This window comes from Borostomias antarcticus, assembly GCF_949987555.1.
Source record: "Borostomias antarcticus genome assembly, chromosome: 29".
In the NCBI taxonomy this organism is placed as follows: Eukaryota; Metazoa; Chordata; class Actinopteri; order Stomiiformes; family Stomiidae; genus Borostomias; species Borostomias antarcticus.
Genome location: NC_140262.1, coordinates 6,035,762 through 6,050,761, shown reverse-complemented (window position 1 = coordinate 6,050,761; position 15,000 = coordinate 6,035,762). Strand labels below are relative to the sequence as shown.

The window sequence follows — 15,000 nt, the reverse complement described above, 5'->3', positions numbered from 1 at the left end:
GTATTCATTTCCACTTTCCATTCTGTGTGTGTGTGTGTGTGTGGGAGGGGAGGGGGGGTTCCCCTAATGATTCTGCTTCCCTTTCCCACCCTGGCCCGGTCAGAACCGAGGACCCCCCCCCCCCCGTCCCCCCCGTCCCCCGTCGTCTCAACCCAAAACATGAATCACACTCACTAAGAGACACTGGTCGTCTCAAAAACACTCACCATATAAGACTGACGTTGAAAATATATGAATGTCCTTAAAAAGTCAAAAGTAGCCAAACAGTTGACTTGTTTACCTCCACACACTCTGAGCATGCACACACACACTCAAATAGTTTTCTTTTGCTTTCACACACACACGTTTCCGTTCCTTTTGTATCAACACATATCTGTAGTTTCCATCCTGTGGGTCGGGGCGAGGCGGTGGAGGTCATGGTTCAGTTATACGGCCGTGTGGGAGACGGGAGAGAACCTTTTCACTGAGAGAATATTTTGCCACAATGTTTTATGTTTTAGTGTTTCACACATCCGTTGGGGTATTGTTTTTCTCTGTGCCGATGTGAAAATTGTGTGTGTGTGTGTGTGTGTGTGTGTGTGTGTGTGTGTGTGTGTGTGTGTGTGTGTGTGTGTGTGTGTGTGTGTGTGTGTGTGTGTGTGTGTGTGTGTGTGTGTGTGTGTGTGTGTGTGTGTGTGTGTGTGTGTGTGTGTGTGTGTGTGTGTGTGTGTGTGTGTGTGTGTGTGTGTGTGTGTGTGTGTCCTAGGAGCAGAGGCATGGCCTTGGCCAGGGCCTGGACTTCCCCTCCACCCTGCCCCCGCTGAGGAGAGCCAAGTCCCTGGACCGCCGCACCACCGACTCCATCATGACCGTGAGTGTTTCTGCCTCCGCACTCACATGACGTCACTTCCTCCGGGCCATCACATCACTTCCTCCCGGCCAACACCAGGTCCAGACCACCTCTGGGCTCAGAGCCCCAGTGCTGGAGAGACAAGCGTGTTTGTGAGTGTGTGAGTGTGTGTGTGAGTGTGTGTGCGCGTGTGTGCGCGTGTGCGTGTCAGGGGTTTGCGAAAGTTTGAATTCCAATTACTTTTATGTAAAATGGGTAATAAAGTTGTCCTCTTGGAGGGTAATGTGACTGGGGGAGAGTCCAGGCGTGTCAGTGTCAGTCAGACGAACCTTGTTTACTCCTGGTCCAAGGTTACTGACCACAGGCTTGAGTTGTATGAGTGTTTGGCCTTGGACTAGCCAGGTGAGTCTAGCTGGGCTCTCATTGGTCAGGTGAGTCTAGCTGGGCTCTCATTGGTCAACAACAGGTAGAGACTCAGAAAAACAGAATAATCAGCCAGGGTTGTTTACCCAAGATGTGTGTGTACGTGCGTGCACGCGCCCTGTGTGTGTGTGTGTGTGTGTGTGTCTGTGTGGGCTCAAGGAGCTGTCACTGAAGGGCCAGACAATACCTCTGCTGTTTTCCTAAGCTACAGGGGTAAAAGGTCAGAGGTGACGCCACAACTTTAGCCGTGCAGAGAGACTGTGTCATTAGTGTGTATGCTAGGCTGCACTGCCCTGTTTTCTCAACTGACTTCAACCCTCTGAGACTAACTGTAGTCCTTGGTGTGTGTGTGTGGGTGTGTATGTGGTGTGTGTGTGTGTGTGTGTGTGTGTGTGTGTGTGTGTGTGTGTGTGTGTGTGTGTGTGTGTGGTTGTGTGAACGTCGTACTGCAGTCCTCCAGGCAGCAGGGGGCAGTGCAGCTCCCTCTCCTCCCTCCTCTGCCCAGGTTATCCTCCTGCTCCTCCTGTGTGTTGTCATTTCCTTTAGGTCGCTGACAATATTCACCTAATTGTGCGGTGTGTGTGGGTGCGCGTGTGTGTGTGCGTGTGCGTTTGTGTGCGTTTGTGTGCGCGTCTGTGTCACAACCTTTCACTGCTTCATCAGGGCACTGTGCACACATGCCTGCAGATTGTGTGTGTGTGTGTGTGTGTGTGTGTGTGTGTGTGTGCGTGTTTTCTTCCACTGTTGTACCATGTCAGTTCATGTCATTTCATAACGTGAAAACTACCGCGGCGAAAAACAATCAGAGTCCGATAATCAGTTTGTAATTCCAGTAGTGTATTCTGGATGTTATTTCTGACTATTTCGAATCTTGAAGTGTTATTTTTATAATGAACTTGTACTATATGGTCTATGGATACTTCTGCATGGCCGCTGTGTGAATAAGGTCAATGGTTATTTAAGTGCAGAAAACCTTGCGTGTTGAGTTGTATGCTTGGCTCACCCAGTGGTAAGTGGGCTGCTTCCTGCTGACCTGAACACCAGAGCTGAGGCTGGCTGCGCTTGGTAGCCTGTCTGTGTGTTCAGCATCTCCTAGCCTGTCTGTGTGTTCAGCATCTCCTAGACTGTGTTCAGTATCTAGCCTGTTTGTGTTCAGTATCTCCTAGTCTATCTTGCATGATTGGTTACAGTGTGGGAACACAAGAACTGCACAGGGCTGTCAAACGTTAAGAGTGCACAACACTCAGAGGAATGGCTGTGTGACCTCTCTCTCTCTCTGTCTCTCTCTTTCTCTCTCTCTCTCTCTCTCTCTCTCTCTCTCTCTCTCTCTCCCCCCCTACTCCCCCCTCCTAATACAGCCTGATCTGCTGAACTTCAAGAAGGGCTGGATGGTGAAGCTGGATGACCAGGGACAGGTATGTCACAGCTGAGCACCTTCAGAGAACGATTGAAGGGAAAAGGCAGAAAGTGAACGATGCTCTGGAGCAGGTTCTGCATGGTGGAGAGAGGGGAGCCGTCAAAGAGCAGCGTGAGCGCTTCAAACAGCCAGCCCAACGTTCTAGAACACCTGAGCGCTTCAAACAGCCAGCCCAACGTTCTAGAACACCTGAGCGCTTCAAACAGCCAGCCCAACGTTCTAGAACACCCGAGCGCTTCAAACAGCCAGCCCAACGTTCTAGAACACCTGAGCGCTTCAAACAGCCAGCCCAACGTTCTAGAACACCTGAGCGCTTCAAACAGCCAGCCCAACGTTCTAGAACACCTGAGCGCTTCAAACAGCCAGCCCAACGTTCTAGAACACCTGAGCGCTTCAAACAGCCAGCCCAACGTTCTAGAACACCTGAGCGCTTCAAACAGCCAGCCCAACGTTCTAGAACACCTGAGCGCTTCAAACAGCCAGCCCAACGTTCTAGAACACCTGAGCGCTTCAAACAGCCAGCCCAACGTTCTAGAACACCTGAGCGCTTCAAACAGCCAGCCCAACGTTCTAGAACACCTGAGCGCTTCAAACAGCCAGCCCAACGTTCTAGAACACCTGAGCGCTTCAAACAGCCAGCCCAACGTTCTAGAACACCTGAGCGCTTCAAACAGCCAGCCCAACGTTCTAGAACACCTGAGCGCTTCAAACAGCCAGCCCAACGTTCTAGAACACCTGAGCGCTTCAAACAGCCAGCCCAACGTTCTAGAACACCTGAGCGCTTCAAACAGCCAGCCCAACATTCTAGAACACCGCTAGCATTCTATGGCCTTTAGTGGGACTTTGATGGCGTAGCTTCAATGGATGGCAGTTGAAAAGGAGGCGGTGGTGCTATTTTGGTCTTGAGATGGAGGGTATATGTGCAGACGGGTGTACATGGCTAATATCACACACAGAGAGGACAGACAGAGTCCAGGCAGGAGACGGCCAGTCTCCGTGCTGTCGGGGGAAGACTAGTGGAACATTTAAATGATTTGCTACAGTGAATTTTCTTTGTCTCATAAAAAACCAGCCTGGGTTTTCTGAGGGGATCTAAATCATAGTCATTATCTGGAGGATCTTTATCTACTCTTCAATCTTTGAGTGTTGGAAGCTCTGTTTGACCTTTGCCCTCCGTGTCCCGTCCTCTACAGTGGAAGAAGTACTGGTTCGTGCTGACAGACCACAGCCTGCGTTACTACAAGGACTCCATCGCTGAAGAGGTAGTCTGGCGAACCCCTCCTGACCTGCTGGGCTGTGATGGGATCCATTCCCTCTGACACGCTGTGCTTTTTGATCATTTCCTGCCGCTCTTCTAAACCAGCTGCATGTGTGTGTGGATTTGGGCCCTTTTATCTGCGCTCGTAACAGACTTTGTGTTTCCAGGCTTCTGATCTGGACGGTGAGATCGACCTGTCGACCTGCTACAGCGTGACGGAGTACCAGGCGCAGCGCAACTACGGCTTCCAGATCCATGTAGGCAGCGTTCGCTCCACTACATCTAGTCATTAGACCAGAGCTCTAGTAGATCCATGTAGGCAGCGTTCGCTCCACTACATCTAGTCATTAGACCAGAGCTCTAGTAGATCCATGTAGGCAGCGTTCGCTCCACTACATCTAGTCATTAGACCAGAGCTCTGGCAGATCCATGTAGGCAGCGTTCGCTCCACTACATCTAGTCATTAGACCAGAGCTCTAGTAGATCCATGTAGGCAGCGTTCGCTCCACTACATCTAGTCATTAGACCAGAGCTCTGGCAGCCACAGCACATCTGCACTTCTCTACCCATTGACCTACTCTTCTGCTCATGACTGAAGTCCTAGTTTACATGTACTGTGCATGTAAACTGTGCAAATCCTATTAATCAGATAAAAAGGCACATTTCTGCTGAGAAAATTGATTTTTAGAGTTGTTTTGTTGTTTTGAGATGATGATGGTGATGATGATGATGGTGACCGTGGTGATGATGATGGTGACGGTGGTGGGGATGATGATGATGGTGATAATGATGGTGGTGATGATGGTAATGGTGACCATGGTGATGATGATGGTGATGATGTTGGTGATGATGACGGTGGTGGTCTTTCTCAGACCCAGGAAGGAGTGCACACCCTGTCGGCCATGACAGCCGGCATACGCAGGAACTGGATCCAGGCGGTGATGAAGAACGTCCGCCCCTCCACTGCCCCCGACGTCGCCAGGTCCGTATCGCCCCCTTGAACCCTGCTCTGCTTTTTGCTAAAAGTATAATATTCTTATCATAACCATGATCTTGTATAGAGGATAAACAGCGTTTTAGAACGAAGCACTTTGTTGTTTTCCTACCGCAGCTCAACCGAGGACCACGGCTCGTTCTGCGCGCTGGAGGGCCGGGTGCGCCCCGACGTGACCCAGGACTCCCCCTCCTCCGAGGCCTCGTCCGTGGAGCGGGAGCCCGGCCAGGGCCCCAAGAAGAGCCGTGCGCGCGAGCGCCGGCGAGAGGGCCGCTCCAAGACCTTCGACTGGGCGGAGTTCCGGCCCATCGCCCAGGCCCTGGCCCAGCAGCGCGCCCAGGAGGAGCCCCTGCACGCCGACCTGGGAGACCCCGAGCGGAGCCGGAGGAGGGAGGAGAGGAGGAAGAGGTACGAGTCTGTGACCGGAGGCTCGCCCACGGACCCTCCGGCGGCGCTGGGGGGCGGGGAGGGGGGCAGGATGGACTACGAGAGCGGAGGAGGGGGGGAGAGGGGCTCGGGGGGCTCCGGGGGGCCCGTGGCCGTGGAGAGGCAGCAGCAGGTGGAGGAGGTGATCGAGCAGCACTGGCAGCAGGTGGAGAAGACCCCCATACGAGAGGAGCGGAGGGTCCCGCTGCCCTCGGCGCTGCAGACCAGGGAGACGGCGGAGCTGGAGAAGCTGCTGGAGAGCTATAAGAAAGGGGTGAGAGGGACTTCTGGAAGTTGGGCTCTGCTCAATACAATATATGAGCTACCTAGGGCTGGGTTTAAAAAATCCATTCATTGATTCTGAATCAAATGATTCAGAATCGATTCATGAATCCCAAAATTGATCTTTTGTTTAATGAATGAATGAATGAATAAATGAAGGGAATGAATAGTTCATTAATTCATTCAATGACTCATTCATTCATTCATTTTTGGAAATCAGTATTGATACCCAGCCCTAGTATTGATGTGTTGCATAACTTGGCAGTCATGTAATTAAGGTTACGGCTAAAAAAAAAAAACATTGAATTGAATCGAATCGTGATAATCGATTCTGAATCTTGTGAATCGGAATTGAATCGATTCTTGAAATTCGACTGGATACCCAGCCCTAGAGCTACCAGTATGAACAGGGTGCATGGAGCCTGTCCCCCTCTCACGCGTGGCCTGGCGGTTCTCTCGGTTCCTCTCCCAGGTGGAGGAGCTGAAGGTGCAGCTGGAGACCTGTCACCACCAGCTGCTGGACTCCAACCAGCACCAGCAGGAGCTGGAGGTCCAGCTGAGGACGGCGCTGGAGAGAGAGCAGCACATCCGCACCGGATACATCTCCCCGGTGAGCTCACCGCTTCCTCTGGTCTCTCTCTCTCTCTCTCCTTTTCTATCTCTCTCTCTCTACAATCGCTTCACGCTCCCTCTCTCTGTCTCCCTCTCTCTCTCTCTCTCCCTCTCTCTCTCTCTCCCTCTCTCTCTCTCTCCCTCTCTCTCTCTCTCCCCCTCCCTCCCTCCCTCTCTCTCTCTCTCTCTCCCTCTCTCTCTCTCTCTCTCCCTCTCTCTCTCTCCCTCTCTCCCCCCCCTCCGTCTCAGTGCTCAGCTCTTCTAGACAGGCCCTCTCCCAGAGTTCATACCTACGTTTACAAACTTTTCGACTTCCTCTCCCATTATATAACCTTCTTTGCATGTTGTATTTTATTGTTAAGAAAAACATCCAAACAAAACCGACTGACATCCGAGCTGCAGAAATCCAACATGGCTGCAGAGCCCAGCCTCCTCTGCATGAGTTCATTGCATGTGGAGAGAGACGTGGAGAGATCTCTTCCTACTTCCTTCCTTGGCTTCTACTCGCTCATCTTCTCCGTTTGCTGGTTTTTTTTTCGTATGTGGACCAGAAGTCATGACCTCATGCTCTCCCTTTTGTATCGAACATCAAACAATTACTCATGATTAACCTCGAGGCCCAGCTGGTCCTGGTTCTGCTCTGGGGCTGTTGTTGCTTGTTTGTTTGTTGGTAAAGGCATGAAAACAAGCCAGCTTAGGGTGCTTTGGAGGGGCGTCAGCAGCAGTGTAGCGGTAGTCATTGAGATCTGGATGTCTGGCTCAAGATGTGACTATAACCTCTTGTCTTGTCTTCTAAATGCTCTGCATGGTGTTCGTTGGGATGTTTCATGTTCTATTAATTTTATGTAGACCAGACATTTTTCCTGTAACCAATAATGTGAGCCATACCATGGACCGCGGTTGAGATGGCACAGTCAATTGTTTTTTACCTATGTGTGTGTTCAGGAGAGGTGTGAGAGTGTGTGTGTTTGTGCTAAGTAGAGGTGTGAGAGTGTGTGTGTTTGTGCGAGGGTGCGGGTGTGAGTATGTGAGTTTCGGAAGAGAGAAAGTGATGAGTGTGTTGTGTGTGTCAGTAGAAAGAGGTTGTGCTCGGTCGAAAATCTTTTTTTCTCCTTTGCGCTAAAGAGCAGATTTAAAACTTCAAGGATAATGTTTTAATAGAGTAGAATACGGTATTCAATTCAATATTTCAGTTCATAGATGGGCCACCTTAAGAGATTTACACAACTCAGTTCATAGATGATCCACCTTAAGAGATTTACACATCTCCTAAATTTTCTTTCGCATTTTAAATGGTGTGTTGGTATCAAAACATAAATTATAGCAAATCTTGTAGGGAAGTGCAAATTATTTCCATGTTATGTAGAGATTATTCTCTTTTGTCATGACTATTTTATATTAGTAGTAATTGCATATTATTTCACGGTTAAAATAAAAACTAGCCTATTGTGGTATTTCAGTTTCACTTTTGCTATGTTGCAATCATCTTTGTTCAAGTTTGGAACGTGGATTATTGGGTTTTGTTGTTTCATAGGACCCAGTTTGCCTCCCATCTCTAAGTAAATCATCTAGCTAGCACTAATTTTGCATCACTTACCCCATAAAATAACTTTTAACCATTTAATGTGCATGATCTCTTGTGATTTACTAACCATGGCCATTTAATCCCTTTCCAGCGCTTTAATTCACTTCATAATATAGGCTGATGAAAGAAGATGGAGTTATGTCATGTATTTATCAACCATTATAGTTCAATGACATAACGAACGGTGTAATGTAACTTACTTTGGTAATGTTAATTGAATATGACATTTTGGGGAATGTAATTCATATAGTTCACCTAAAACCATTAGGCCTAGTTAGTGTTTTCACCCCCTGCTGTGTGTTAACCAAATGTCTGGTCCCCTTTTCTAAGCTGGAGGAGCTCCCTTTGGGTCTGGAGGCCGATCTTGCGCCCCAGATGAAGAGGCCGGAACTGGTTAGTTCTCAAGCTCAGAGCTTAACAAAGAAGTACCAGGAGACCAAAGAGCTCCTGCAGCTGCAAGAATTGAAAAAGCGCAATATGCAAGCACAGCTTGGCCTCTCGCTTGCTCACCTCTCCATCAAGGAACCTTACCTTCCCGAACCCCCACAACCACCCAGTCTGGAAAGCCCTCCCCCTGAGCCTGTTCAAAAGACGGTTAGCCTCGTAATTCACGACAGCGCAGACAGGATTCAAGAGCTAGAGGAGATGTTATCAGGCAAGCCCGTGACTCTGAAGGGGCTGATTAGATTACTACGGTCACTTGGGGGTGGAAGTCAGGATGGAGGGGAACAGGGTAGCTGCCACAAGCTCCTGGAGACGTGGAAGTACCATCAGGAGGCAGAGAATGAGACTATTAAAAAGAGCTTAGCCAAGGCAGGAGAGAGCATCCGCAGTTACGAAGCCCGTCTCCTGACCATGGAAGATATGCTGGGAAGGGTCCAGAAACAGAAGGCGGAGAGCGTGAAGAACCCTTACGGCCCTCTTTGGAAAATCGAAGACCACTCGGAAATGCAGGAGATCACCATCGGAACGCTGTCCCAGAGGGTCGAGCTGCTAACGAGCGAAAACGGCGCCCTGACACAGCGGTACCAGGAGATGGTGAACCAGCTGACGGAGGCAGACAGGGAGATAGACAGGCTGAAGGCAGAGCTGATCAGTCTGCAGGGCGGGAAACAGCACCTGCTCCTCACGGAGGAGCTGAACCAGGTAAAGGCGCGCCTGGCAGAGAGCCAAGCCAATTCAATAGACAGGGAGTTCTACGAGAGGGAACTGAACGAGAAGTCCCACAGGCTCCACGAAGCGCTGGTCACGCTGGAGATGCTGGGAGACAGCCTGAAGGACACGGAGAGGAGGCTGCAGCTGAAAGAGGCCACGCTCAAAGGCCTGGGATTCCACATGGCGCAAGACGACGACGGCGTTGAGTCGCCACTGGAGAAAGCACATCTCCGAGAACAGCTGGAAGCCACAGAGGCCCGGCTAGCTGAGACGGAAGTGATCCTCCAGTCCTCCGAGAGGCGCTGTAGAGAACTCAAAGCTCAGAACAGTGAGCTTAAAACTAGGTATGAGGACTCTGAAAGGGTCAATAGTCAGAAGCTTCTAGAGGCAGATAATGAAATAAGGATGTTGCAAGCTAAGTTGGAGGTGGAGGCGAAAGCAAGTAGAGGAGACACGACAGGGTATGTTAGCGAAGAATCGATGCAGACAGTTGAGGGTGAGGATGCAGATGATGAGGCTGTTCAGCAGGTAGTAGGGTGGATCAGGATGAAGACGGAGGCTCTTAGCAGGGTGTTAGAGATGTTGGGGAAGGTAGACGTTAACGTTGAGAAAATGCATAATGATTTGAAAAGCACTTTACGTCTCACAGATTGCCTTGGGGATATAGACGAGAAGCCAGTTGAAGTAAGTGAGAAAGCGATAGAGCGCTGGGTAGGAGAAGGAGAGTTCTGGAGCCAGCTGTTAAGTGCTCTTAAGGTTATCTCAGAGAACACCGAGGACCAACAGACATGTGGTTTTGAAAGACATGTGGCGGAGCGTATGATGGCGGAGAAGAGTATGCTGCTCCTGATGAGCACAGTGTCACCTCGGCCACAGGCGACGGTCGATAACGAAGTGACAATGACCGAACAGACCATGGAACCAGGACTTTCAAATTGGTTCGGCTGGCTTGACAATGACACCAACGCTCTTATCTTGAAAGATCTAGAGGAAACCTTGCAAGAGAAGGTTAATTTGCTGAACCAAATAGCCTCCACAGTAACGACGTCCACGAGTGGCAAGCTCATGTCCTTGGTTCTGGCTTGCTTTGATTCTGGCAGTCAAAAGAAACAGTGGTCTGAATATCTACTAGATGCCTTGTCAGAGGCGCACACGTCCTATCTCATCAGTAGGCTGATGTTCCAACATGCGAAAGATTGTAAGGGAAGACCGGTTGAAATGGGTATCTCCGACTGCCCGAGCTGTTCTCACCAGAGAGAGCAGAACAGAGATCTCCAATACAAACTGCAAGAGCTACAAGACCAGCTGTCAGACCTGGAGAGCCCAGTGGGAGAGAACACCTCAACACCAGTAACGCACATTCAGATTGAGGGAGAGCCCATTGACTCCTTGGACAAGGCCATCCAACTCCAAGACATGGTCGCCAAACAGAAGAAGGAGTTGAGGGAGGTCAAAGACGTCTACGAACAGGAAGCAGAAAAGCTGAGACAGGAGGCGGTCAAGGCGGGCGAGGCGCTGCGACTGCTGTCTGAGGAGAACGTGAAGGAGATCGACTCGCTGACGATGTGCATGGAGAACCTGAAGAGGAAGCACGAGACGGAGAGGAGCGGCCTCCTGGAGAGGTTCCACAGGGAGATGGAGGAACTGGGGGACGTGGTCAGAAGAGACGCCGGAGACGGGACGGTGCCAGCTGGGTCCTCCCCGACCTCCGGCCTCAAAGAGCGCCTCCAGGAGCTGGTGACCCAGGTCTCCGTCATGACCGAGGACATGAGGCGACGCGAGCAGCAGGGCAACGCCACGACACTCCGGCAGAAATACGAGAAAGATCTGGAACACCTGAAGGTGGAAGCGTTCCTTGTCCTTGCTGTCCTCCGTCCGTGATGCCTTGTGTCTCCTTGTGGCACCCCAGACCCTCCCCTACCCCTCCTCGCCTACCTAACCCTGCTACCCTTTCTCCTGCTGTCACTGTAGTCGTGTATCCTCCAGTGCTGCATGATGACTAACCCCCCTACCCGTTTAGTGCATGATCACTGGTGCTTTGTTGTGTAGCCTACTGAGGAACCCATTTTGTTTATCAGTTGAGATCATCTGGTTCACTATGAGAACCCTTATCGAATAGCTAGGCTAGCTGAAACAAATATTTGAACATACTTAGTGTTGGCATATGCCCACATTCAGTGTGGACTTGTAGAGTAGTCACCTAGGTCAAGATGCTTATGAAATGAGTTCCTCTGGAGTAATAAGTACGATGTGCTTTTCCTTTCCTCAACCACAGTTGATTGGTGTCAAAGACAAAAAGTCCTCCCCCCACCTGTAGTTTTGTAATTCTGAAGTTCTCCTGATCAAAAGGATTTGGGAATCTAATACATGTTTAACTTGAGTTTTTCTTTTGTGTTTACCTTAGCGGAGCAGTATGGGGGTAACCTCTTTGTCTTTGATCTCTTTGTTTTTACTGACAATGTTTTACTACATTTAACTTTCCCCCTTCCGACTGGCTAATTAACAAAAGATGATTATTGAATGGTCTCCAAAAAATATAAAATGTTGTGTATTTTGGCTCGGATCATTTGGAAATTAAGCTGAAAAGAAAAGAATTGTAGAAAGCGTCAATTAGTCGGTTATGCTTAAATGATGACATGTTCACAAGATTATACTTAGTCTTTCAGTATAGTTGGCTTGCGTCATACATAAATATTTATCCAGTGTCTGGTGAGGATTTATGTTACGGGTGCTGCTGTTTTTCTAGTTATATTAAGCCTGAGGATGAGTTGAGGGATGAGATGGTCCTACTCAAATCTGTGGAAAGAACCATATAACCATGAACATCCCAGTTAGATTCATGGGACCGAGTTCATGTTAAATACGATGTTGGTTGCTATTGGTTATCAACCCTAATTGATTGCTTTAATGGTGACTGGTGTCATTTTAAAGTGGTGATCTTTACCTCTTGTTCTTGAAGAAGACTGTACACATATCCACCACTCCCTGGATTGTCCTAAATCGTTTGGAATATCTGGGTCATGTGTCGGCCTACCACTGGTTGTGTATACCAACCAACCCTTAACCCCCAAACAGGATGTGGGCCCCTCAGTGCTCTTTCATTCTCTCTCTCTCTCTCTCTCTCACTCTCACTCTCTCTCTCTCCTCTATCTCTCTCGCTATCTCTCTCTCTCCTCTCTCTCTCTATCTCTCTCTCATACGCACAGAGACACACGTAACTTGTATGTAAACACAGTGCAGGTGCTGTTGGCTGTGAGGTCAGAGCAGGAAGTCTCCATATACCCAGTGGGGGGTTATGTGTGTGTGTGTGGGGGGGGGGGGGGGGGGGGGGGGCTTAGCTCACTCCGACTCTCACAGTTGATTCTCTGGCTGGCTTCCGAATGCTGGGACTTATCCTGTGAAAACAGCCCCCAGCTTGTGAGCAGGCGGGGTGGGGACAGGGCTAGCAGGATGCCACCGCGGGCTGAGTACTCAGATTAGTGGCGCTGAATAGAGGACGGAAGTTGGGCCGAGGTTCTGGGTGGAGTCAGTCGGAAAGGCTATTCAGATCCCCTCTTGTGGAAACGTGCACAGTGATTATAAAAGCATTGCGAACGGCACTTTCTAAAAGCGCAGTGATCAGGATTACCTCGCACCCCTCCCTCTCTTCTCTGGGCATCCTAGGTGTTAGTGCAAGGGGGGCAGTCCTTCTCTATACATCCTAGTTGTTAGTGCAAGGGGGGCAGTCCTTCTCTGGGCATCCTAGGTGTTAGTGCGAGGGGGGCAGTCCTTCTCTATACATCCTAGTTGTTAGTGCAAGGGGGGCAGTCCTTCTCTATACATCCTAGGTGTTAGTGCGAGGGGGGCAGTCCTTCTCTATACATCCTAGGTGTTAGTGCGAGGGGGGCAGTCCTTCTCTATACATCCTAGGTGTTAGTGCAAGGGGGGCAGTCCTTCTCTATACATCCTAGGTGTTAGTGCGAGGGGGGCAGTCCTTCTCTATACATCCTAGGTGTTAGTGCAAGGGGGGCAGTTAGAATCGTTTGACACAGACATGCCCGCCAATTTTTTTTATTTATTTTTTTGTGTATCCCCGCGAACCCTTTTCCCTCCAAATTTTAGGTGGTTTTTGAACATCAGACCAGGGACTACAGGTGAGACAGGGACTACAGGTGAGACAGGGACTACAGGTGAAACAGGAACTACTACAGGGACTACTTTACAATTGTATTATTGTTCATTAATGTGCACTGTCCCTGTTCAAACTAAACCAATAAAGAAACAGAAAAAGAGAACCCCCTCATGATGAAGACGCAGCGTCTCAGTCTGCCCCTTTAGAATCCATCCATTCAGATCAGTCCCACATTCCACACAGAGATTGGGTTTATAGGAACAGATTATGGATTTTGCACGTACAACTATAAATCAGACAATGTCACAATTTGTATTAGGCATTTTACGAGCAAGAAACCCAGGGTTTACTTATCTTGGCAAAGAATGTGGCGGTTGTTGAATGCTCCTGCTGTTCGAGCGGGGACTTGGCTGCTCACCCCTTCCTAGCATATTGTTGTGTTGTGTTTGTTTTTAACCCTTGTGTAACCGCAGGCTGGTCTTCTAGCTAGCATAGCTAGCGTGCTGTGGCTAGCTGAGTGGTTGGTAGTGGACCGAGGGAGAGTGTGTGTGCGTGTGTGTGTGTGTGTGTGTGTGTGTGTGTGTGTGTGTGTGTGTGTGTGTGTGCGCGTGTGTGTGTGCTGACTGACCGTGTGTCTGCCCCCCAGGCCACGTGTGAGCGGGGGTTCACGGCCATGGAGGAGTCCCACCAGAAGGTGCTGGAGGAGCTGATGAAGAAGCACCAGCGGGATCTGGAACACCTGCAGGACGAGAAGGACAGGCTGCTGGCCGAGGAGACGGCCGCCACCATCGCTGGTCAGTACCGCCTGGGCTAGGACCACCTGGGCTAGTACTGTCTAGACTAGTACCACCTAGACTAGTACCACCTGGGCTAGTACCACCTTGGCTAGTACCAACGAGACTAGACCAGTACCACCTAGACTAGACTTGAACAATATTCATGAAGAATTGTAATTCATGTCAGGTGAACACATGATGCTGTTCGAGTTGTTGAAGCAAAGAGAAAAGCCATCCACACATCACTGAAATAGTTCACTTATTGTGATAAAGTTCACACTTAGTTCTCATTTACGGTCATGAAGGTCATCTTTCTGAAAACAATCGATAGTTGTTGTTTCTGGTTTGCGGGGTCGTTTCCGCCAGACTCTCTTCTCAACGCCGCTCTTTGTGTTCGGTTTCCATAGCGATCGAGGCGATGAAGAACGCGCACCGGTCGGAGCTGGAGCGCGAGCTGGACAAAGCCCGCAAGGCCCACTGCAGCACGGAGAACGCCGACGTCCACGAGATCCGCCGCCAGCACGAGTACGTTACTCGCCCTCCTAACCCCCGAACATTATCTGGGTCCAATTTCAAGTTCTTCAGTTGAAACCCGACCCTAGTTGCTGACTCAAACCCCTGTCTTTGCCCAAAGTACCAAAGAAATCCTCCCGTTTGGATTTCACGCCTGTAGAGAGGTCTGTAACACGTAGAACGCTCTGAGACGATAACACACGTCGGCTAAAGAGTGATTTATCATTTTAATTAGGCTTCTAATCTCCCAGAGTCTAGAGGTCTCTGCTGCTCTGCCTCGAGACTGGTTTGGACTTGACTGTTTTCTCCTCACCTCGCTGGTCTGGGATTGATTAATCAGCCTAGATCAGACTGACTTTTTGGCCGTAGGCAGAGCTGGGGGTAGGATTTCACACAGCTACCAGAGTCTGCCAGCTGCCCCTCCCACATAAGAACTCACTTCCCTTTCCAGGCGAGAGCTGGTTCTCAGCAACGCCTCAACATGAACTCAGTCATCACCCATCTGGCAGCTCCTGAGTGTGTGGATGCTAGCTGGCTAACAGAGGGACCAGGGGGCTTTAGGACAAGTGGACAAAGAGAGAGAGTGTGTGTGTGTGTGTGTGTGTGTGTGTGTGTGTGT

General features: G+C 49.9%; 1 protein-coding gene across 2 annotated transcripts in view; it reads left to right on the top strand.

Moving 5' to 3' along the window:
• The window catches only part of LOC311326799 (myosin phosphatase Rho interacting protein), a 41,184-nt gene that overhangs the window by 19,051 nt on the left and 7,133 nt on the right, over window positions 1-15,000 (top strand). For both annotated transcript variants that reach the window (XM_084459766.1, XM_084459767.1), the window contains exons 9-17: window positions 746-850; window positions 2,611-2,667; window positions 3,863-3,931; window positions 4,095-4,184; window positions 4,800-4,909; window positions 5,039-5,621; window positions 6,102-6,239; window positions 13,739-13,886; window positions 14,276-14,393. In XM_084459766.1, coding sequence (XP_084315892.1) covers window positions 746-850; window positions 2,611-2,667; window positions 3,863-3,931; window positions 4,095-4,184; window positions 4,800-4,909; window positions 5,039-5,621; window positions 6,102-6,239; window positions 13,739-13,886; window positions 14,276-14,393 — 1,418 coding nt within the window. The remainder of the gene's footprint in view (window positions 1-745; window positions 851-2,610; window positions 2,668-3,862; window positions 3,932-4,094; window positions 4,185-4,799; window positions 4,910-5,038; window positions 5,622-6,101; window positions 6,240-13,738; window positions 13,887-14,275; window positions 14,394-15,000) is intronic.